General features: G+C 40.3%; 1 protein-coding gene across 2 annotated transcripts in view; it reads right to left on the reverse strand.

Moving 5' to 3' along the window:
* The window catches only part of RNGTT (RNA guanylyltransferase and 5'-phosphatase), a 223,844-nt gene that overhangs the window by 198,188 nt on the left and 2,195 nt on the right, over positions 1-23,461 (reverse strand). For both annotated transcript variants that reach the window (XM_043438970.1, XM_043438969.1), the window contains exons 2-4: positions 15,134-15,243; positions 9,120-9,223; positions 8,940-9,028 (exon numbers count right to left, since the gene is read on the reverse strand). In XM_043438970.1, coding sequence (XP_043294905.1) covers positions 8,940-9,028; positions 9,120-9,223; positions 15,134-15,243 — 303 coding nt within the window. The remainder of the gene's footprint in view (positions 1-8,939; positions 9,029-9,119; positions 9,224-15,133; positions 15,244-23,461) is intronic.

The raw sequence follows: 23,461 nt of genomic DNA on the forward strand, positions 1-23,461 counted from the left end.
GCTGGGAAGGGGAAGGGGACATATAAAACAGCAAGAAAAGGTTTGGGGGGGGAGGCAGAGTAATATTTTAATATAAGAGGCTTAAATACATTTATAGGCTGAGAAGGATCTGGTTAATTCACAGAGGTTGAAAGTAATAAGTAATAGAGGACAATGATATAACTGAAATGAAGTTTCCTAAGAGATTTTAAAAACTAATAAAGAAATCAGCCTTGAACAAAAGAGACACTCCTTAGAAATAAAGGGGCTATAATCATGAAACTCTATAAATTCATCATCTCCAGTGCTCTGTAAGAAAAGGTGCCTCAAAAATTATGCAAAGATATCAGTTTATATAAACAGACTTTTTTATTCAACATGTATCAACACAACGTGTAAACTTCCTTTCTACTTTATATTTGAGACCAATTTAAGCAACAAATACTCTAATTTTGGGAGGAGGAAATAGCAACTCACTCCAGTATTCTTGCCTGGGAAAACCCAACAACAGGGGAGCCTGGCAGGCTACACAGTTCATTGGGTCTCGAAGAGTCAGACATGACTTAGAGACTAAATAACAACACTCTAACTTTAGATATGTTTCTCATCTACACGACTACTGTTTTTGCATCTAAAGAGCAAATATTTTTACGAATAACATATGTAAGAATAATTGCAATTAAGTGATTAAGTCATGTGATGATACACAATCTAAGTACCAGTGCTCTTTTAATATTATTTGTTAAATAAGTGCATAATGTTTTACTTTATTGTTATACTTCAAAGCATTAATAAATGACTAGATTGTTAAAGTAAGAAACATTATAAAAACCTTCAACAAAACAAACCTCTACAGAAAAATATGGAAGATTATGTATCTGATTTTTTTTTTAAATTTCATTAAATAGGTATACTACAAGCCTAACCTCCTTTGTCTTCAATGTTTGGGGGGTGGGGAGGGGAAGCGTTTGTTTTTTTTCAGTTTTCCTCTGTTCATTATGAGAATGGGTCCATCTAGTGGCAAGGAAAGCACAGTTTATTAGTAAAGATTAGCTCTTGATTAACCATTTCAAGTTTCTTATTCAAATTTGCCATCATTTTTATTCTAAGCTAATATAAGGAAATAAATTTATACAGAATCTCAAAAAATACTAACATAAATATATATTAAGGAAAAATGATAAGTCTTTTAAAATCTCAAATCAAGAAAGGAAAACAATCTCCCCAAGGAAAAAAGAGAAAATTGAGCTCTAACTATAGAAGTAAACATACTGAAATCACTCTAAGTATAAACTAGGAAGAGGTGACTTACACAGAGCTGGTGGCAACATGGCTTTCTAAATACTGCCTGATCTCAAGATACACAACTTCCTTTCTATCTCACTAGTTAGATAAATGAATTTTTAGTATCAAAACCGTCACCTGCTGAGTCTAAATAAATGATTCCTGACTGGGGGTGATTTTACCCACCCCCCTCCCCAGAGGACATGTGGCAGCCTCAGGAGACTTTCTGCTGTGTTTTGGCTGTGCTGGGTCTTCCATGCTATGCCAGCTTTTCTCCAGCTGCGGCAGGGGCTGTCCCTAGTGGCAGCGCTCAAGCTCCTCAGGGCAGCGGCTGCTCTGGCGGGGGAGCGCGGGCACACAGCTTCAGCGGCTGCGGCGTGCGGGCTCAGCGCGGGCAGCCCCCGGCTTTAGAGCAGGCTGCTCCGGCGGGGGAGCGCGGGCACACAGCTTCAGCGGCTGCGGCGTGCGGGCTCAGCGCGGGCAGCCCCCGGCTTTAGAGCAGGCTGCTCCGGCGGGGGAGCGCGGGCACACAGCTTCAGCGGCTGCGGCGTGCGGGCTCAGCGCGGGCAGCCCCCGGCTTTAGAGCAGGCTGCTCCGGCGGGGGAGCGCGGGCACACAGCTTCAGCGGCTGCGGCGTGCGGGCTCAGCGCGGGCAGCCCCCGGCTTTAGAGCAGGCTGCTCCGGCGGGGGAGCGCGGGCACACAGCTTCAGCGGCTGCGGCGTGCGGGCTCAGCGCTCGCAGCCCCTGGCTTTGGAGCACAGGCTCAGCAGCGGCGGCACACGAGCTTAGCCGCTAGGTGGGATGCCGGATCTTTCCGGAACAGGGATCACATCTGTCTCTCCTGCATGCCAGGCAGATTCTTCACCACTGAGTCACCGGGAAAGTCCCAGGAGACATTTAATAACTGTCACGACTGGTGGGGTGACACTGACACCTCGCGGGCAGAGGCCAGAAATGCTGCTAAACATCCCACAGGGCACAGAAGAGGCCCCCAGAATAAAGAATGACGCTACTCAACGTGTCAATAGCGTTTAGGCTGACACACCTCTGGTCTAAAGGAGCAAAAAAAAGAAAAATAAGAACAGCAAGAAGAAACTATTAATTATTAAGAACTTATTACATGCCAAGTAATCTTAAAATATTTTTATTTAATCAAAAGGAATTTTTTTTTACCAAAATTCACATGCGCTGCTCATAAAAAAATATATTCGAAAATCTGACCTAAAATAATTAGAGGCATTAGTTAAGTTATATATCTATTAGTCTACCATTTACCAAGAAATGAGTCATTTCTCTTTTACCAAAAAACAGACTTCTTTATTTCTCCAGCCCACAAAATTCTTATCCTCAATTTTCAGCACATGCAAACAAATGCACTATAGCTCCATATATAATCTCTTATTTGTAATTAAAATTTAAAAAAAAAATCTTAAAAATTAAGATTTGGGGTAGATCATTTTGGGACAAAACCTGACCTGAACTGATGTGATGTTATTTATAGTCTATTTTTCTCACTTAGTGTGAATGAATATTCATTTATTTAACTGCAGAAATGTTCATGTGTTTAATTACAGAATGCTCTCTGTACCTAGATTATTTCTAAATACTATTTTCCACTTAAAGGAACCAAGTTCCTTAGAGGAATAACTGATCCCATGTCTGGAAAACATGTGATACCAGAAAACAACGAAACTATCAAAGACTGATGGGGTGCTATCAAAAAGATACAGAATCAACTTGAAGGGGTGCCCACTGGCCTAGGATAAAGCAATTTGGGCATAAGAATAAATATTGACTATAAATGATTTAAATATATCAACTATACAAAAATTAATGAGTTCAAACAGATATTCCAAAAAAGAAAATAATAAGATTAATCAGTCACCACTGGATATTGGTAAGATACCAATACATTATTCAGGAAATTGAGAAATAAAACAATCAGAAATTTAACTTGCCTTTCCAGTACAAACTGCATTTCAGGATAATCAAATTGTTGAGAAGGAATAGTTCTTTGCTAAAGAGGAATTCTAGCTAATCCATGAAGAAATTAGCCAAACAGAAAAATCATTGTTTTGCAACTCCTAATGAAATATTGGAAGAAGCTAACAGTCATCAATAGATTAAAAAAAAATTAGGTAAAAGACAGATGAAAAAGTCTGTAACAGAGGAAACAACATGTCACCACCCATACCTACTTACTCATCTTAGTACCCCTAAAAGTGGGTCCACCAGATACTATGTGCTAACTGATGTAGTGTAACAGGGAACATACAACACCAACTATGAAGTATTCTTGCTTAAAACATGCAATTATGCCTCTCCTTTTAACTACCAGTTTACAAGACAAAAGCCTTTGACTGTGTGGATCACAATAAACTCTGGAAAATTCTGAAAGAGATGGGAATACCAGACCTCCTGACCTGCCTCTTGAGAAACCTGTATGCAGGTCAGGAAGCAACAGTTAGAGCTGGACATGGAACAACAGACTGGTTCCAAATAGGAAAAGAAGTACGTCAAGGCTGTATACTGTCACCCTGGTTATTTAACTTATATGCAGAGAACATCATGAGAAACGCTGGGCTGGAAGAAGCACAAGCTGGAATCAAGACTGCTGGGAGAAATATCAATAACCTCAGATATGCAGATGACACCACCGTTATGGCAAAAAGTGAAGAAGAACTAAAGAACCTCTTGAAAGTGAAAGAGGAGAGTGAAAAAGTTGGCTTAAAGCTCAACATTCAGAAAGCTAAGATCATGGCATCTGGTCCCGTCACTTCATGGCAAATAGATGGGGAGACAGTGGAAACAGTGTCAGACTTTATTTTTTTGGGCGGGCTCCAAAATCACTGCAGATGGTGACTGCAGCCATGAAATTAAAAGATGCTTACTCCTTGGAAGGAAAGTTATGACCAACCTAGACAGCATATTAAAAAGCAGAGACATTACTTTGCCAACAAAGGTCTGTCTAGTCAAGGCTATGGTTTTTCCAGTGGTCATGTATGGATGTGAGAGTTGGACTATAAAGAAAGCTGAACACTGAAGATTTGATGTTTTTGAACTGTGGGTTGGAGAAGACTCTTGAGAGTCCCTTGGACTGCAAGGAGATCCAACCAGTCCATCCTAAAGGAGATCAGTCCTGGGTGTTCATTGGAAGGACTGATGCTGAAGTTGAAATTCCAATCCTTTGACCACCTGATGTGAAGAGTTGACTCATTTGAAAAGACCCTGATGCTGGGAAAGATTGAGGGCAGGAGGAGAAGGGGACGACAGAGGATGAGATTGCTGGATGGCATCATCAACTCTATGCACATGGGTTTGAGTGGACTCCAGAAGTTGGTGATGGACAGGGAGGCCTGGCGTGCTGCGGTTCATGAGGTCGCAAAGAGTTGGACACGACTAAGCGGCTGAACTGAACTGAACTTACAAGACAAACAGGGGACAAAGGAAAAAGTAAAATGCCATGAGGAGGCACTCGGGTAAATCCAGATAATGGAACATTTTATAGGACAGAGACCTGGTTTCTCCAACAAACTGATAGCATTTAAAAAAAAGAGAGTCATAGAAAACAAAATGTAATATTTGGATACTGTTGGATCCTGGTTTGAAAAATCTAACTTTAAAGGGGGATTTTTTAGATTATTGAGGAAATCTAAAAGTGGACTAAGCATCAGATGACATTAAGGAATTTCACATTATTCTGTTTGGTATAATTGCATGGTGGTTATAAAAAAACAAAATTCTTCTCAGTTAGAGATGCATAGTGAAACACTTTTAGGGAAATGACATGATATCTGTGGTTTGCTTTAAAACTCAGAAAAAAATTTGTTAGGAGGAGGAGAGGAAAAACGAGAAAAAAAAATCAGTAAAATGATCATTACTGAAGCTGAATGATGGATACATAGGATGTCATTTTACTATTCTCCCTACTTTTGGTATGGTTGAAAATTTCCACTATGAAGAAAAATTAGGGGGTACTTCCCCCACGGATTATGGGATTATGAAGCTGTAGTTCTTGGGCAGGTCAGTGGTAAAAACTCCGCCTGCCAAGGCAGGAGACACAAGTTTGATCCCCGGGTCAGGAAGATCCCCTGGAGAAGAACATGGCAACCCACTCCAGTATTCTTGCTTGGGAGATTCCATGGACAAAAGGGGCCTGGCAGGACACAGTCCTCTGGGGGCGCAGAAGAGTTAGACAAGGCTCCGCGATTAGAAAACATCTGAAGCTTCTGTGTGTTTCAAGAACTCTGTGTCTCCATTAAGTCTACAGGATCATCCCACAACTAGGCTAACTGCATGTGCTGACAGTCACATCAGTTAATTTAAAGATATTTTTTTAAAAAATCAGACTAACTTTGAAAACAAATGTGTCTCACTTTTGCCAGGCGGTCAATGTCCCCTGGAGGTCACCAGTATGCTTCAGCAAGAATGTGTGCAAGGCTGATAAAAATTACATCTCAAAAACACAATCAAAATATTATGAAAGCAGGCCAATATTTTCTGATCCTAAGAACACAGACTTGATTCTTTATGCCTTTTGTTTGAGAAGATGATATGAGCAACCATCTCTAAGACCAATTTCTGTTACTGTCTTCTCAATTACGACAATAAATAATTGCCACCCCAACCTGTGCTCCGACCGGGGCAGACCCAAAGCAAAAGTTTCCACATCAATCCACATGAACAGAATCACTGTCCAGTGATATAAAACAAATAATATATAATAACCAATAATATATTGTGGCACAGTTATAATTTTAATAACCCATAAAATACTCAATATAGAAATTTTTCCCATCAGTTCTTCCAAGAAATATTGTTGTTCAGTCACTCAGTCGTGTCTGACTCTGCAGCCCTATGGACTGCAGCACCCCAGGCCTCCCCGTCCTTCACTCTCTCCCAGAGCTCGCTCAAACTCATGTCCACTGAGTCAGTGATGCCCTCCAACCGTCTCAACCTCTGCTGTCCCCTTCTCCTCCTGCCCTCAGTCTTTCCCAGCATCAGGGTCTTTTCCAATGAGCTGTCTCTTCACATCAGGCGGCCAAAGTATTACAGCTTCAGCTTCAACATCAGCCCTTCCAACGAATATTCAGAATTGATTTCCTTTTGGATTGACTGGTTTAATCTCCTTGCAGTCCAAGGGACTCTCAAGAGTTTTCTCCAGCACCACAGTTCAAAAACATCAATTCTTCAGCACCGGGCTTTCTTTATAGTCCAACTGTCATATCTGTACATGACTACGGGAAAAACCACAGCTTTGACTATGCAGATCTTTGTCGGCAAAGTGATGTCTCTGCTTCTCAATACACTGTCTGGGTTTGTCATAGCTTTTCTTTCAAGGAGCAAACATCTTTTAATTTCAACACTGCAGTCACCATCCACAGTGATTTTGGAGCCCAAAAAAATTAAGTCTGTCACTGTTTCCATTGTTTCCCCATCTATTTGCCATGAAGTTATGGGACTGGATGCCATGATCTTAGTTTTTTGAACAGTGACTTTTAAGCCAGCTTTTTCACTCTCCTCTTTCACTTTCATCAAGAGGCTCTTTAGTTCCTCTTCATTTTCTGCCATTAATTAAAGTAGTATCATCTGCATATCTAAGGTTGTTGATATTTCTCCCAGCAATCTTGATTCTAGCTTGTGATTCACTCAGCCCAGCGTTTTGAATGATGTACTCTGCATATAAGTTAAATAAGCAGAGTGACAATACACAGCCTTGACGTACTCCTTTCCCAATTTTGAACCAGTCCCTTGTTCCATGTCCAGTTCTAACTGTTGCTTCTTGACCTGCACACAGGTTTCTCGGCAGGCTGGTAAGGTGGTCTGGTGTTCCCATCTCTTTAAGAATTTTCCACAATTCGTTGTGATTCACACAGTCAAAGGCTTTAATATAGTCAATGAAGCAGAAATAGATGTTTTTCTGGAATTCCCTTGCTTTTCCTATGATCGAAAGGATGCTGCAATTTGATCTCTGGTTCCTCTGCCTTTTCTAAATACAGCTTGAACATCTAGGTTGAAAGATTTTGAGCAGTTTTACCTTGTGAGCATGTAAAAGTACTGCAACTGTACAGTAGTTTGAGCATTCTTTGGCACTGCCTTTCTTTGGGATTGGAATGAAAACTGACCTTTCCAATCCTGTGGCCATTGCCAAGTTTTCCAAATTTGCTGGCATACTGAGCGCAGCACTTTAACAGCATCATCTTTTAGGATTTTAAATGGTTCAGCTGGAATTCCATCACCTCCATTAGCTAGTTCACAGTAATGCTTCCTAAGGCCCCTCCAACAATACAATTGGTCAATTTATCAATTTGATAGTATTAATGTTTCTGAAATCATGACACCTGATGCCAGACATTAAGTCTTCTTGAATTCTTCAAGTACATTTAGCATTTACCCCTATAATGGTTTATCTCAAATGAAAAAAGTTTTTAATTGTTCCAATAAATGTTCAATACATTGTTCAATGCTACTTTAGGCTGTGTATCTTCTAGCTGTATCCTAAATATATGTATACCTCATATATTCATGTGAATGTGTAAATATAAACACCGTAATACTATGTCATGTAGGCCCATACTGTTGTTCTTCTACTAGATAAGCTGCATACTGTATCATATAAATGATCTGCTTCCATCAGACATGCAAGCTGTTTCCAGGGTTTTCTTATTACAAAGGAAGATGTGATAAATTTCTTTTACATAAATCTTTATGTGCATCTATGACTACTTCCTTTAAATAAATTCTTAGATGTGCCCCTGATGAGTCAAAGTATATGAACACTTTTAAGGACCTTTAGAAATCACCAAAATGGCCCTCCGGAGAGGCTGTATCAATTAACACCTTAATTAACAATGTATGAGTACATCCATCTCATCCAATCCTTGACATTATGATTTTTAAACCTTTGTGAATTTGATGGCGGAAGGTAACAACATATATTTTAATTTGTGTGTCTTGTTAACAAGGGAGAGTGACACTTTTTTCATGTTTCTTGGCTATCTGTACTGCATTTTCATTGTTTTCCATATTCTTCTATGGAGGAAGGCCTCTTTGGCCTGAAGAATTATAGAACCTTTTCATAAGAATATTCATTTTTTTATCTTATTATATATGCCTCAAATATTGCTCTCAACTTTTCAAATGGCATTTTGCTTTGTTTTGGTTATTTTATAACACAGGAATTTTTTTCACTTTTACGTGGTCAATCTAGACATCAGTGTTACACGTAATTAGAGATTTGGACCTTGGTTCAGAAACTGATTACAAACTTGGCTTAAACAGTTTATTAGACACATGAACAAGGAAAAACTGCTTAATTTCTCGGAGACTCAGTTTTCCTATTTGTAAAATAGGGATACAGCCACCTACCACAGGGAGCTGTTATGAGGATTACAATCATTCACTCCTTCATTCATTCATTTATAGTTTCCCACCAAGCCTGCCAGGCAAATAACAAGCATTCATTAATCCAAGTCACTACCACAATATTATCATGAATAGACAACATTTTAATTTTTAATACCAGTTCTCAATAGACTATTACTTTAATAAACACTTCTTGGCAATTACTTTAAAAAGAAAAAAAATTTCCATATCAACCCATTTGGAAAAAGAGAATAGAAACCCAATCACAAAATAAGATATTTAACAGTGGCTAAAGTAAAGCCAAACATACCAATAAGTTCAGGTGGGTTTCTTTCATTAAACCGCTCACACAGACGAATAAATGTCTCAGTATTCTCCGTTGTAGGGCACTCACCATGTCTAGTAATACAGAAACATTTTGTTTTTTAAGAAGAGATGACAAATTTCAGCAAAAGGTTTCAATATTAAAGACTCTTAATACATGACTTACCCTTTACACTGAAGTTTTATATATTTGATTCCTTCTTTTTCTATGTCATTTCTGTCATAGAATCTTGAAGTATTTGTCAGGTCTACCAACAAGCCCATTTTAACCTTAGGCAAAAGGAAAGAAAGAAGATTTCCTAGTTACTGAATCTGTTTCAAAATAAGTTGATTGAATGGCAATATTCTGGGCCAGTTCATTCATCTACACTGAAGATTTTATGTTCACTCTGTCAACATATTAACAATGAGTGTATCACTTATCCAAGTCTTATTTGAGACAGAGAACTTAGGCACTGAATGAAATAAATTAACCCCAAACAAATGATGAAACAAGAATATAAGCAAAACAGATTCCACTTCAACATTAAAAAGCCCACCTAAAAAGCAAATACTGATGTAGTTTCCTACGTCTGTCGCTCCGCCTATGATTTATTAGAAGTAGCTAGAACAGGGACAGCATTCATCTGAATACAGCCGAACTCAAGCTCCAGCAGCACCCAAGAACGGATGCTTGTGAACCGTGGTGTTGGAGAAGACTCTCGAGAGTCCCTTGGACGGCAAGGAGGTCCAACCAGTCCCTCCTGAAGATCAGTCCTGGGTGTTCATTGGAAGGACTGATGCTGAAGCTGAAACTCCAATACTTTGGCCACCTCATGCGAAGAGCTGACTCATTGGAAAAGACCGTGATGCTGGGAGGGATTGGGGGCAGAAGGAGAAGGGGATGACAGAGGATGAGATGGCTGGATGGCATCACCGACTCAATGGACATGAATTTGAGTAAACTCCGGGAGTTGGTGATGGACAGGGAGGCCTGGTGTGCTGAGGTCCATGGGGTCACAAAGAGTTGGACATGACTGAGCGACTGAACTGAACTGAACTGGTTGCTGCTATGGACACCCATTCTGGATGTTTAGTGGCCACTCCCTTCAGGAAAGCCAATCAGACCAATACTATTAAAACAGAGGCAATAATTAATTTATACGATGGTGTTCCACTTCAAATTCAGAGGGACAATGGATCACATTTTGAAGGTAAGTTAATACAAGAGTTTGCCGAGGAATGTAATATACAATGCATCTTTCATATTCCTTATTATCCTCAAGCTGCTGGTTGGTTTGAAAGAATGAATGGTTTGCTTAAACAGCAGTTAATTAAACTTGGAGAGGGCTCTTATAAAAACTGGAGAACTAACTTTAAATACTCCTCTCAATATTTTAAATAATAGACCTATTAGAAAATCAGAAACTCCTTTGATGAGAAAAACTATTCCAAATTTACAGATTCATAAAACAGACTCCTATACTGAAACAACTGAGTATTGGGAAATTAGCCCAGGAGCACTAGCTCTTTTCCAAGCTACTCCTGAGACTGCCAGAGTGGATTTCTACTCTTTATCTAAACAGAGACTTACAAAAATATTGATATGTGCTATTTCAACTGGTATTGGAATCGAAATGCTTCCCAGGCACTTTGGGTTAATTAAGGAATGCTCCAATTAAGCGTTAAAAGGAATCTGTGTCCATGCAGGAGTTACAGACCCAGACTACCAAAGAGAAATCCAAATAACTTTACAAAATGAAGGAAAGGATGAAAGGATGATGTATTTATTAATAAACATGATAGAACTGCCCGACTCCTGATTTTCCCACATGTTAAGTGTTAAGTACAAAATGAGGATAACCTCCTACCTTACTAACAGTTAGAGATGATGAAGGGTTTGGGTACACAAATGAAATACATGCAACCAGAGGTAAAGACTGGGTGAAGCAACCTAATGGTCCTCCCATATTTGCTGAGGTGGTTGCACAAGAGAAGGAGCACACCATACTAACTGATGATCCCCGGACAAGAAGAATGGCAGTACGTGCTGTTAACCATTGCTATGCTCACGAACAGACTATTCTTGGAAGCCTGACTGTAATGGGGATTGTCATCCACACCTCCACCTTCAAGGATATGCTACAATTAAAAGAAAAATATGAAGAAAACTATTGGGGAATCTTCAGCTAGAGAAACATAAGCCAGACCTGAACTCAGGATAACTTCATGTGCCCAGCAGACAAGGCCTTTTCTTTCTTAACTTTGACTTTCTATGTACAAGAGATTATACACATTCATGTCAATGTATGACAAAAACCACTACAATATTGTGAAGTAGTTAGCCTCCAACTAATAAAAATAAATGAAAAAAAAAAAGATTATACACAGCACTGGTAAGGATATAACTCAAGTCTTAGCCATTAACGCTAAATGGATGCTTGCAACACTAGAGCCACATGAACTTAATGTATGACAAAGACTTTTAATAGTTTAATGACTCAGTAATATTTCAGCTGCTGTTGTTTGGTCGCTAAGTCATGTCCGACCCCATGGACTGTAGCCTGCAGGGTTCTTCTGTCCATGGGATTTCCCAGGCAAGAATACTGAAGTGGGTTGCCATTTCCTTCCCCAGGGGATTTTTCCGACCCAGCAATCTTCCCCACCCAGGGATTGCCTGCATTGGCAGGCGGATTCTTTACCACTAAGCCACCAGGAAATGTCAACATTTCAGCTACACCGAACTAAACCCTAAACCGACATGTGTGACTGGACTGTTTGCTCTATACAGATGTTATATTACCTTGCTCAGAAGGATAAGGTCCAAGGAATTTTAGTGTCTGCTAATGCATATGCTAAAGACCCTCTTGATGAGGATGAAGGAGATGGAAGAAGCCGGCTGAAAACTAAATATTAAAAAACTAAGCTCATGGCATCCGGCCCCATTACTTCATGGCAAACAGAAAGGGAAAAGGTGGAAGCATTGCTTCTAGGTGGGAGGCTGCCAAACACAAAGACGTGAATGCCGTAATACAGCTTCTCACAAGTTAGAGCTAGAACCCTTACCGTCTGTCTCTAGGTCCAAAGTAAGAAGGGAAGGAAAAGTGGGGATGAGCAAGACAATATGAATTCTCTAAATATATATGAATACTTTAGCTAAGAAAACCAGTGCACTGAGTTCATAAATATGTACATGTGTAAATGTGTGTCTGTGTGTGTCATATGTCTGTGTGAATAATGTCTTTGTGTTTTTTAATCTATATACACATATACTCATATTATATATACATAATCATTTTTCCTTGTAGATTCCCAATCCATGAAATAAGGATAATAACAGTATCCACCTCATAGAGTTGTTGTGAGATTTAAATGAAGTCCTTACTCTGTGCCAAGCACTATTCTATGCTTTACATGCACAAATTTTATCTGCAAATGAGGAAACTGAAACACAAACAGATTATGTAACTTGACCACAAAGCTGTAAGTGGCAAACTAGAATTCAAACCCAGGCGAACTGGCTTCTAAGCCCAAGCTCTTTAAACGCTCTGCCTAGGAATACTTAATGCTCTACAAATGTTAACTATGACTTTCAAAAATGTATATTAATAATGAAGATAGAAACTAAAAGTTTATAAGGAAGCTAAAATAAAAGATACAAAATGAAGACCCAAACTACACCAACAGGGATAAGTAACAGGTTATCAAAAACTACGTGGCATGTTTACTGTCCTGTAACAGGAAGCTCGCACGTAATGGGCACCAGCATTTGCTGAATGTACTACCTGCTGCTCAGTCGCTATGTCGTGTCCGACTCTTTGCAACCCCACGGACTGCAGCACGCCTGTCCTGCCTGTCCTTCACCATCCTCAGAGCTTGCTCAAACTCATGTCCATTGAGTCCATGATGCCATCCAACCATCTCATTCTCTGTCACCCCCTTCTCCTCCTGCCCTCAATCTTTCCCAGCAGCAGGGTCTTTTCCAATGAGTCAGCTCTTCTCATTAGGTGGCCAAACTATTGGAGCTTCAGCTTCAGCATCGGTCCTTCCAATAAATATTCAGGATTGATTTTCTTTAGGAATGACTGGTTTGATCTCAAAGCAGACCAGAGGACTCTCAAGAGTCTTCTCCAGCACCACAGTTCAAAAGCATCAATTCTTCAGCACTCAGTCTTCTTTATGGTCCAACTCTCACATCCACACATGACTAATGGCTTTTACTATATGAACCTTTGGTGGCAAACTGATGTCTCTGCTTTTTAGTACACTGTCTAGGTTTGTCCTAACTATTCTTCCAAGGAGCATTCAATAATAGATCACCACTTAAAAGAGTAACAATGGTACGTGTCACGGGTTGCACTATGCCCCCTAAAAACATATTCAAGTCCTAACTCCCAGTACCTATGAATATAACCTTATCTGAAAGAAGGTTATGGGGTCTTTGCAAATATAGTCAAGATGAGGGCACACAGGGGAATTCCCTGGCAATTCAGTAGTTAGGACTCCAAGCTTCCACTACAGGTTCAATCCCTGGTCATGAAACTAAGATCCTGCAAGTCACATGGTGTGGCCGAAAAAAATTAATTAAATGAGGTCATACTGGATTAGGGTGTCCTTATTAGTGGGAAATTTGGATGCTGACACACACAAGGAGAGTGTCAAGGAGGCAGAGACAGCTAGAGGAGCCGTAAGCCTAGGAATACTGAGGCCTGCTGGCCATCACTGGCAGCTAGGAGAAAAGAATGGAAGAGATTCTCCTCCAACACTCCAGGAAGAGCCAACCTCTCCAACACCTTGCTGGGGAATTTCTAGCCTCCGGAACTGTTAGAGGATAAGTGTCTGCTGTTTTAAGCCACCAGTTTCTGGTAATTTGTCAAAGTAGCCCTACTGTTGGGGTGTTAGCCGCTCAGTCCTGTCTGACTCTCTGCAATCCCATGTACTGCAGCCCACCAGGTTCCTCTGTCCATGAAATTTTCCAGGCAAGAATACTAGGGTTGCTTGTCATTCCCTTCTCCAGGGGATCTTCCTGACCCAGTGATCAAACCCAGGTCTCCTGAATTGCAGGCAGATTCTTTACCATCTGAGCCACCAGGGAAGCCCAGAAACTAATATAATCAGTGTGATGTCAGAATAACATAAAAAATTGCAACGTTTCATTCAGAAAAATAGTTTGGCACTTTTCTTTAAAACTAACCACATGTTCAACAATCTTAGTCTTGGGTATTTGTTCCAGAAAAATGAAAACTTAACATTCACATAAATACCTGTACATAAACCCTCACAGCAACTTGATTCACAATTCCCCACAACTGGAAACAACTCAAAGTGGCTAAATGGTTACTTAACCATTCAGTGGGAGGAGAATGGTTAAACTCTGGCACATCTACACAAGTGAATACTATTCAGCAATAAATATGAGCACAATTTTCATCGATTCATGCAAAAACCTGGAGGACCCCAGCAGCATTATGCTTAGTGAAAAAAGTGTATCCCAGGGGCTTCCCTGGTGGCTCAGTGGTAAAGAATCCACCTGCCAACGCAGGAGACGTGGGTTCGATCCCACATGCTGCCAGCAACTAAGCCCGTGAGCAACAACAACTGAGCCTGTGCTCTGGAACAGCAACCGCAACCACTGAAGCCCACGTGCCTAGCGCCGCAACAAGAGAAGCCCCCGCAGTGAGAGGCCTACAGACCGCCACAAAGAGCAGCCTCCACTCCCTGCAACTAGAGAAGGCTTGAGAGCAGCAACGAAGGCCCAGCACAGCCAAAAACAAATTTAAAACTTTTTTTTTTTAAGTGTATCCTGAAAGGTCACAAACTGTTTCATTCCATTTATATAACATTCACAAAATGACAAAACTAGAGACAGAGAACAAGTGAGCAGGTGGAACTGCACAGAACTTCACACACAAACACAAATGAATGCTCATAAACACGGGAAAAACTAACGTGCAGGTCTACAATCCAGCCAACACTGCCGTGCCAATGTCAATTTCCTGCTTTTCATATTATACTACAATCACGTAAGATGTCACCATTGGGAAAAACTGAGAGAAGGGTTCATAGACTCTATGTACAATTTTTGCAACTTGCTCTGAGTTAATTATTTCAAAGTAAAAAGTTTTATTTTAGAAAGCCACCTGAAAAACAAGAAAGGGATAAAGTATGTTGAATCAATATCAAAAATGTTTTGCTTCTTACCTTCAGACTCTTCAGATAATTTGAAAGCATACTAGGATGGAATCGATTTTCTTCAGCAACTTGACTGTCATATCTTGGTCCTAACATTGTTTTCAGAGGTAAGAATCTTCCTAAATAACATGAAGGTAATAATTTTCATTAATGAAAATGTTCTGGGTTAAAACTCTATAATTAACAATTCTCAAAATCACCTTCTTACAATATTTTTAATGGGACTGTTCATAAAATACTCTCAACCTATACTACACTTTCAAAGGGCACCACATTGGAACTTTTAAGGACAACATATATTCTAGAAATCAACAATCAAATACAACAGCAAAAGAAATTACCAGTGAACGGAATGTCCAGAAACACATAAGTTCTAAACTGCTATATTAAAAAAAAAAATTAAATTTAAAAAAATAAACCACTATATTACAAAGTTACTGCCTTAAAACCTTTAAAGATATAGTACTAGAAAACTGATAATGAAATAAATTAAATCAATTCTTTGAAATTCCTATTACGCTTTTTTAATATGAAACTGGAACTTCTGTTGCCGAGCAGGGCCCTGTGGGCCTCCTGGGCATGGAGGCCTTTCTGTCCCCATTCCTTAAAGGCAAGACTCATGCCTCTGTGATCAAGATGGGGATCAGAGGAGCAGCAGCAAGGAAACCACCTGAGGCAAGATGAAGGGAAGCAGAAAGGCTCACAAGATCAGGAGCCCACTGCACACACCCTAATCCTGTCAGCAGCCCCACCCTTCTGAAACCTGAAGGAATGAAGACTGTTACTGCCTTGATAATTACCACATACCCCAGTTTGACTATCTAACCTCTCCCTATTCAGGGAAGGGGGACTCAGTTTTTGAAGCAATAGCCTCCTGTGTTCCCCGTTTGCCTGGCAAAGTAATAAAGCCACTCTTTCCGTCTCCATAACTCTGTCTCCGTACTTCTGTTTGGCAGTGGTGCCCAGACAGCCAAGATTTTGGCAACACTTTCTCCATTTTACAGACCTTATCCTACAGCCCAGAAGAATCAGGGTGAGAAGCATACTAACCAAAATCACCCACCAAACAACTACCACCGATTCTAATTTCAGCAAAACTAACTTTTGGCCTTTTTTTTTCTGAATCACCGTGTAATAATAGGGGAAGTAATCTTATAAAATCAATTTTAAAATCATCTATTTTAGCTGATTTATATTATAAAATCACTAAGTATAAATATCTACCTAAAATCATATCTAAGTGAAGTCTTAACATGTGTCCAGAGACTTCAACCAAAATATATAAAAAGAACATTTTTTTCTATTTTTATTTTCCACAAAGAGTAGGATACGACTTAGCAACTGAACATTTTCTACAAAACCACTCAAGATCACTAGTAACCTCTCTGTTGCTAAGTCCAATGGTCAACTCTCAGTTCTCAAACACTGACCATTTTTTAACTCAGAGGGAGCTCCTGAATCCCTTTCTTCACAAGGCTTCCAGGACACTGCACCCTCCCACTGCTCTCCTCTCCCCCTGGCCTCTCCTTCTCAGTCTCCTTTACTAGCTCATCCTTACCTCCCGGGCTCCTCCATGTTCTGTCCCAGGGCTCTGTCTTTGTACCTCCTTTCTTTCTACACTCACTGCCCTGGTGTCTCACATGGTCTCACAAGTTTAAAAGCCACCAATGCACTAATGACTCACAAATGTGTAACTCTGCGCCAAACATCTCCCTTAACTCCAGAATCAAGTATCAAGTCACCTGACTTACTAGTCTCCACTTGATGTCTAACAGATGTCTCAGGCTTGGTATCCAAATCTGAGTTCTCAATTTTCAAACTCCTCTTAAGGTCCTCCCCATCTCAGCAAATGCAACATCCTTTTTTTTAACAGTTTAGGCCAAAAGCTGTGGTGTTATCCTTGATCCATCTCTTTCTTACACATCCCACATCCAATCCATCAGCAAATCCTATCAGATCTGTCTTCAAAATACATCCAGATTCTGACCACTTCTACCATCTCACCCAGATTATTATACTTCATTTAGTTTATTTACTAGATACTTATTAAGTGCCTATTACGAACAAACCTAGTGGAGGTGATGGAATTCCAGTTGAGCTATTTCAAATCCTGAAAGATGATGCTGTGAAAGTGCTACACTCAATACGCCAGCAAATTTGGAAAACTCAGCAGTGGCCATAGGACTGGAAAAGGTCAGTTTTCATTCCAATCCCAAAGAAAGGCAATGCCAAAGAATGCTCAAAATACCACACAATTGCACTCATCTCACACGCTAGTAAACTAATGCTCAAAATTCTCCAAGATAGGCTTCAGCAATAGGTTTTAGAAAATCATCTAAAGTTAGAAAACCAACTTCAAGCTGGTTTTAGAAAAGGCAGAGGAACCAGAAATCAAACTGCCAACAGCCACTGGATCATCGAAAAAGCAAGAAAGTTCCAGAAAAACATCAATTTCTGTTTTATTGACTATGTCAAAGCCTTTGACTGTGTGGATCATAATAAACTCTGGAAAATTCTGCAAGAGATGGGAATACCAGACCTCCTGACCTGCCTCTTGAGAAATCTGTATGCAGGTCAGGAAGCAACAGTTAGAACTGGACATGGAACAACAGACTGGTTCCAAACAGGAAAAGAAGTACGTCAAGGCTGTATACTGTCACCCTGGTTATTTAACTTATATGCAGAGAACATCATGAGAAATGCTGGGCTAGAGGAAGCACAAGCTGGAATCAAGATTGCCGGGAGAAATATCAATAACCTCAGATATGCAGATGACACCACCCTTATGGCAGAGAGTGAAGAGGAACTAAAAAGCCTCTTGATGAAAGTGAAAGAGGAGAGTGAAAAAGTTGGCTTAAAGCTCAACATTCAGAAAACTAAGATCATGGCATCTGGTTCCATGACTTCATGGCATATAGATGGGGAGACAGTGGAAACAGTGTCAGACTTTATTTTTCTGGGCTCCTAAATCACTGCAGATGGTGACTGTAGCCATGAAATTAAAAGACGCTTACTCCCTGGAAGGAAAGTTATGACCAACCTAGACAGCATATTAAAAAGCAGAGACATTACTTTGCCAACAAAGGTCCATCTAGTCAAGGCTGTGGTTTTTCCAGTGGTCATGTATGGATGTGAGAGTTGGACTATAAAGAAAGCTGAGCGCTGAAGAATTGATGCTTTTGAACTGTGGTGTTGGAGAAGACTCTTGAGAGTCCCTTGGACTGCAAGGAGATCCAACCAGTCCATCCTAAAGGAGATCAGTCCTGGGTGTTCATTGGAAGGACTGATGCTGAAGCTGAAACTCCAATACTTTGGCCACCTCATGCGAAGAGCTGACTCACTGGAAAAGACCCTGATGCTGGGAGGGATTGGGGTCAGGAGGAGAAGGGGACGACAGAGGATAAGATGGTTGGATGGCATCACCGACTTGATGGACATGGGTTTGAGTGGACTCCGGGAGTTGGTGATGGACAGGGAGGCCTGGCGTGCTGCGATTCATGGGGTCGCAAAGAGTCGGACACGACTGAGCGACTGAACTGAACTGATGTAACAGGCATTATTCTAGATGCATGGACCATACTAGTGAACAGAACTAAAAATAAGAGATAAAAAACCCCTGCCCTCATGAAGCCTAATTTCTACTGCTAAACCACAAACAAGAAGCTTCCCCCACTACACCTCTCTCTCACTGTCGTCTGAGAGCTCCTCCTATTCCCTCCACAAACCCCTAATCTCCCCTCTGCTGCTCAGTCACACTCTCCCGAGAAAAACCCAGACCTAGAGCAACCCAACCGCCTGATTTCTTTGGGCCTACCCCTATGCAGCTCAACTCCTAGAGAAAATCTCAGATGAGTGACAATATAAATTACAATCACCAATTTCAAAGGCAATCTTCTGTTTCACATCTTTTTCTCATTTTTAAAATATACTAAGCTCCTCTACCCCTTTTTCAACTAATGGCTTCATGTTATACATTACTGAAAAGAAAAAGCAAAAAGAAACTTATGTTTAACACATACCAGACACTGTTTAAAACACTTGACATAGATTTACTAATTTACTCGTAACACCTGATGGACAGGGAGGCCTGGCGTGCTGCAGTCCATGGGGTCGCAAAGAGTCGGACACAACTGAGCTGAACATAAATATACGTAATGTTATTGTCTCCATTTTACAGATGAGCAAATCAAGACAAGAGAGATTAAATAAATTGAAAACTGTCACACTTCTAGTAAATGAGAGAACAGTGATTCAAACCTAGGTGATCTGGACATGGGGTCCACAAATATAACTGCTATTCAACAGAACCTCTTCACCACTGGGCGGGAAACTCACCTCACCTTTACAGTTATAAACCTTTCTGGCCATTTTCTCTTTCATCCTCTGTCTTTCCTCACTTCAAAGGCAAATCCTGCCCCTACTGCTCTGGATTCCTTTCCATTTCGCCTTCACAAGAACATCAACGTTTCCTCCCTTCCATGCGGTTACCAACATCTCTAATATCTTACGTCTTAGCAGTATCTCATACATCTGACTCTTCCTTCCTTCTTGAAAAATTCTCTTGGCTTCCATAACACTAGACTCGTTTAGTTTGATGAGTTGTTTGTCAGAGAAACTAGCATTATTTATCCTGACTAATCAAATACCATGCTTTTAAATACTGTCTTTACACTAGTGATCCTTAAATGTACATCTACAACTCGAACTTGTTTGAATTCCAAACGATGTATCCAGCTGTGTACTCAGCATCTCTACCTGTGCAATCAGGATCTTAATACCTCTTCCAACCTACCTGCCACTCCCTCCCGCCATAAGCCCTCATGGTACCAATCATCCCACTGCATAGGCAGAAACCTAGGACTAAGTTTTGACTTTCTTTCTCTCATTCTAAATCCAACAATCCACGTCCTGTCTATTTTCCCTCTTTGTTGCACACCGTGTCCTACTCTTCTGTGATCCCATGGATTGGGACCTTCCAAGCAAGAAGACTGGGGCGGGCCCCCATTTCCCTTCTCCAGGGGACCTTCCCAACCCAGGGGTCAAAGCCTCGTCTCCTACATTGCAGGTGCCGCCTTCTACTGCTGAGCAACCAGGGAAGTTCATTTTCCCCTTAATGCTCTCAGATCAGCCTGTGCACGCTTCGTTGCTTCAGCCGTGTCCAACTCTCTGCAACCCCATGGACCGTGGCCCACCAGGCTCCTGTGTCCGTGGGATTCTCCAGGCAAGAACACTGGAGTGGGTGGGCATGCCTCCTCCAGGGGATCTTCCCAAACCAGGGACTGAACCCGCACCTCCTGCACTGCAGGCAGAGTCTTTGCTGCTGAGCCGCCAGGGACGCCCACGACTTTTCAGCTCTACTTCTAAACTATCGCCATTCTTTCACCTGGAAACCTCGAAAGTTCCGGAACAGTCTCCCCACTCTCATTCTTGTCTCTTTCATCACACACAGAGCAATCAAAGTGAGCGTCTTTAAACTGAAGTCAAATCATCTCACCCCAATGCTTAAGAAATGGTAACGGTTTGCCAGTGCGCTTTGAAAGTATATAAATATTAAAATCCCTTATCATACCCTAAAGCCTTTAGGACCTGGCTCAAACACTCCATCCTCATATCCATATCCTCACTTTAAGGCTGAGATCTCGCCACCATCATCCTATCCTAACAGAAACCTTTAAAACAAAAACAAAACAACAAAAACAACAACAACAAACAAAAAACCAACAATATATCTAGCCTACTTTTTTTGGGATCTGCCTGTGCAACTTGTGGGACCTTAATTCCCTGACTAGAGACCAAAACCCAGCCCTCGCCAGTCAGAGGAGGACTGCCAGAGAATTCCCTCTATCTAGCAAACTTCTATTTATTCAAGATAACTTACATACACTTCCTCTGGGGAGTCTTCCCTGAACACTTTCTTCTTCCCTAACCTCAAACTAAGAATTGGGTTTATCACCTCTAGTATCCCATAATATTCTGTAAGAGTCATTACTGCACTTGTTATAACAAAAGTTTGTTTAAAATGATGGTTTACTACTTCCAAAAAACTATATGCTCTTTAAGCTGAGGGATTATATCTTAATCATCTCCCAAGTCCCAAAAACCAGCACAAAGTATACACAAATATTTGCTAAGCAAAATGACTTCAAAGTCACCATTATTCTCATAAGACTATCATATTTATAGTCCCACAGTTAGTTCCCAGGAAGTTCTTTACACATAGTATATATAAACTGTTATGTTGAACAACCTGCCTTTAAGAAATGAGAAGCTGCTGCTGCTGCTGCTAAGTTGCTTCAGTCGTGTCCGACTCTGTGCGACCCCATAGACGGCAGCCCACCAGACTCCCCCATCCCTGGGATTCTCCAGGCAAGAACACTGGAGTGGGTGGCCATTTCCTTCTCCAATGCATGAAAGTAAAAAGGGAAAGTGAAGTCGCTCAGTCATGTCCAACTCTTAGAGACCCCATGGACTGCAGCCTACCAGGCTCCTCTGTCCATGGGATTTTCCAGGCAAGAGTACTGGAGTGGGGTGCTACTGCCTTCTCCAAATGAGAAGCTAGTTTTCTTCAAAGTGTTCACCTAAAATCCATCACTCAGAAGGAGAAAAAAAAAGAATTCTTCAGAAATAAAGCCTCAGAAGGAGAAAGGTCCTATCTCCAGGAGCTCTCTCACTGGAAGTCTGGTTTAAGTAGAAAAAGGGACTTCAGTGGGGAACAAATTACTTTTATAATTAGTACCATCTTCTTCCTGATTCAGAAAAATTATGAACTTGTGTAGTACTAATAAGAGCTGGTGATGGACAGGGAAGCCTGGTGTGTTACAGTCCTTAAGGTCACAAAGGGTCAGACACGACTGAGCAACTGAACTGAACAAGTCATCCTAATGCTTACAATGAGAAAATTTAGCAGTCATAACATATTTCCCTAAATGTGTAAAATAGCAAAGAAATTATACAATAAGCATGAATTCCTTTTCTAATGAGAAAAAAATAAGAGGAAGAAAATAGGCGGTAGAAATTGGGAATATGAATGATTCCTTATTTTTCTCTAAAGCTTGCAATAATATAGTTAGCATTTCTTGTTCTAGTAGTATAAAACACTGCCAACCCTGCATTATCTAAAACACACAATGTGTCATGAACGCTTCTAGGACACAGAGTTTTAAAGTAAATTCAGAGAGATTTATCAAGAATTTTATGCCGTATTCCCTTTACTTTTTAACAAGGGTCACAAGTCAAAGCAGACCTAATTACCAGTAAAGATCCAGTTGGTTGTCAGGAGGCCTGGGGTTCTGTCTAGGGCCCACAACTGCTCAGATCGGGTGGGTTTAGTGACTCAGTGAGCACAACAATGAAAAGTTTAGCTTTCGGGGGTCAAAATACTCCAATACAATAAAAAGGAAAACTTTTTTATTCCTGACCCTTCATCTCCAAGAGAAGGAAAAAAAAAAAGCGAAGCACACAACTCTCTTTCTTAGCATGGTATAGAGCTGTCTGGGCTCAGCACGTCACCGGCTGCTGTCCCCCCAGTCAGGACATACGCGTCCCTCTATCTACCAAGAAGTCCGCATCCTGACATTTGTCATCGCTATGAGCAGACTACATAAAATTCTGACTTTTAAGCTGTTTTTCTAATTCCAAATAAAAAATAATTCTCTTTTGACAAGATCGTTATGATTTTGTTTTTCTCACAAATAAGTGTAGCAGGTAACTCTAATAATAAAGCATCCAGGAAACATGCGCCAAGTTAAAAAAGAAGTCAGACATCTACGTGCAGAGGTTTCTTCATAACTCTATAGGGGGAAAAAATTGTAAAAAAAAAAAAAAAAATCAATACTAAGTTAGAGATAACAAGGGGAAAAAAGTTAAAATGTCTGAAGAGTAAGACCTATAAAGAAAAGTGTAAAGAACTGTAATCAATTCATCGAAACAAAGTACAATGACTATCAAGTACAAGTGAAAATGCCTATAAAAATGGTTAGAACATAAAGAAAATTATTTCATTTTTGTTAAGGAAAAACATTTCCTCACCCTAAGACTTATTTAGATTATCTTTCAATAAGACTTTTATCCATCATTTATATGGTTTTACTGACTGAAGATTTAATATAAAATGTGAAGAAAAGCTGACAAACCAGAAGAATCAGAAAACATGAATTAAAAAATGACTACAGAATCTTCTCTTCCAACAATTTAAAATAACTAGGCAGACATACTAAAGATGTGTATATAATTAGTAAGCATGCATAGTTCACTAAAAATCCTTTAATTTTGTTTCAAAACATCTTCTAGAAAAAACATTAGGTTGAAGTTAGTTAAAATTTAAAACTTTAATTCTTC

The sequence above is a fragment of the Cervus canadensis genome, chromosome 20, assembly GCF_019320065.1.
Source record: "Cervus canadensis isolate Bull #8, Minnesota chromosome 20, ASM1932006v1, whole genome shotgun sequence".
NCBI lineage: Eukaryota > Metazoa > Chordata > Mammalia > Artiodactyla > Cervidae > Cervus > Cervus canadensis.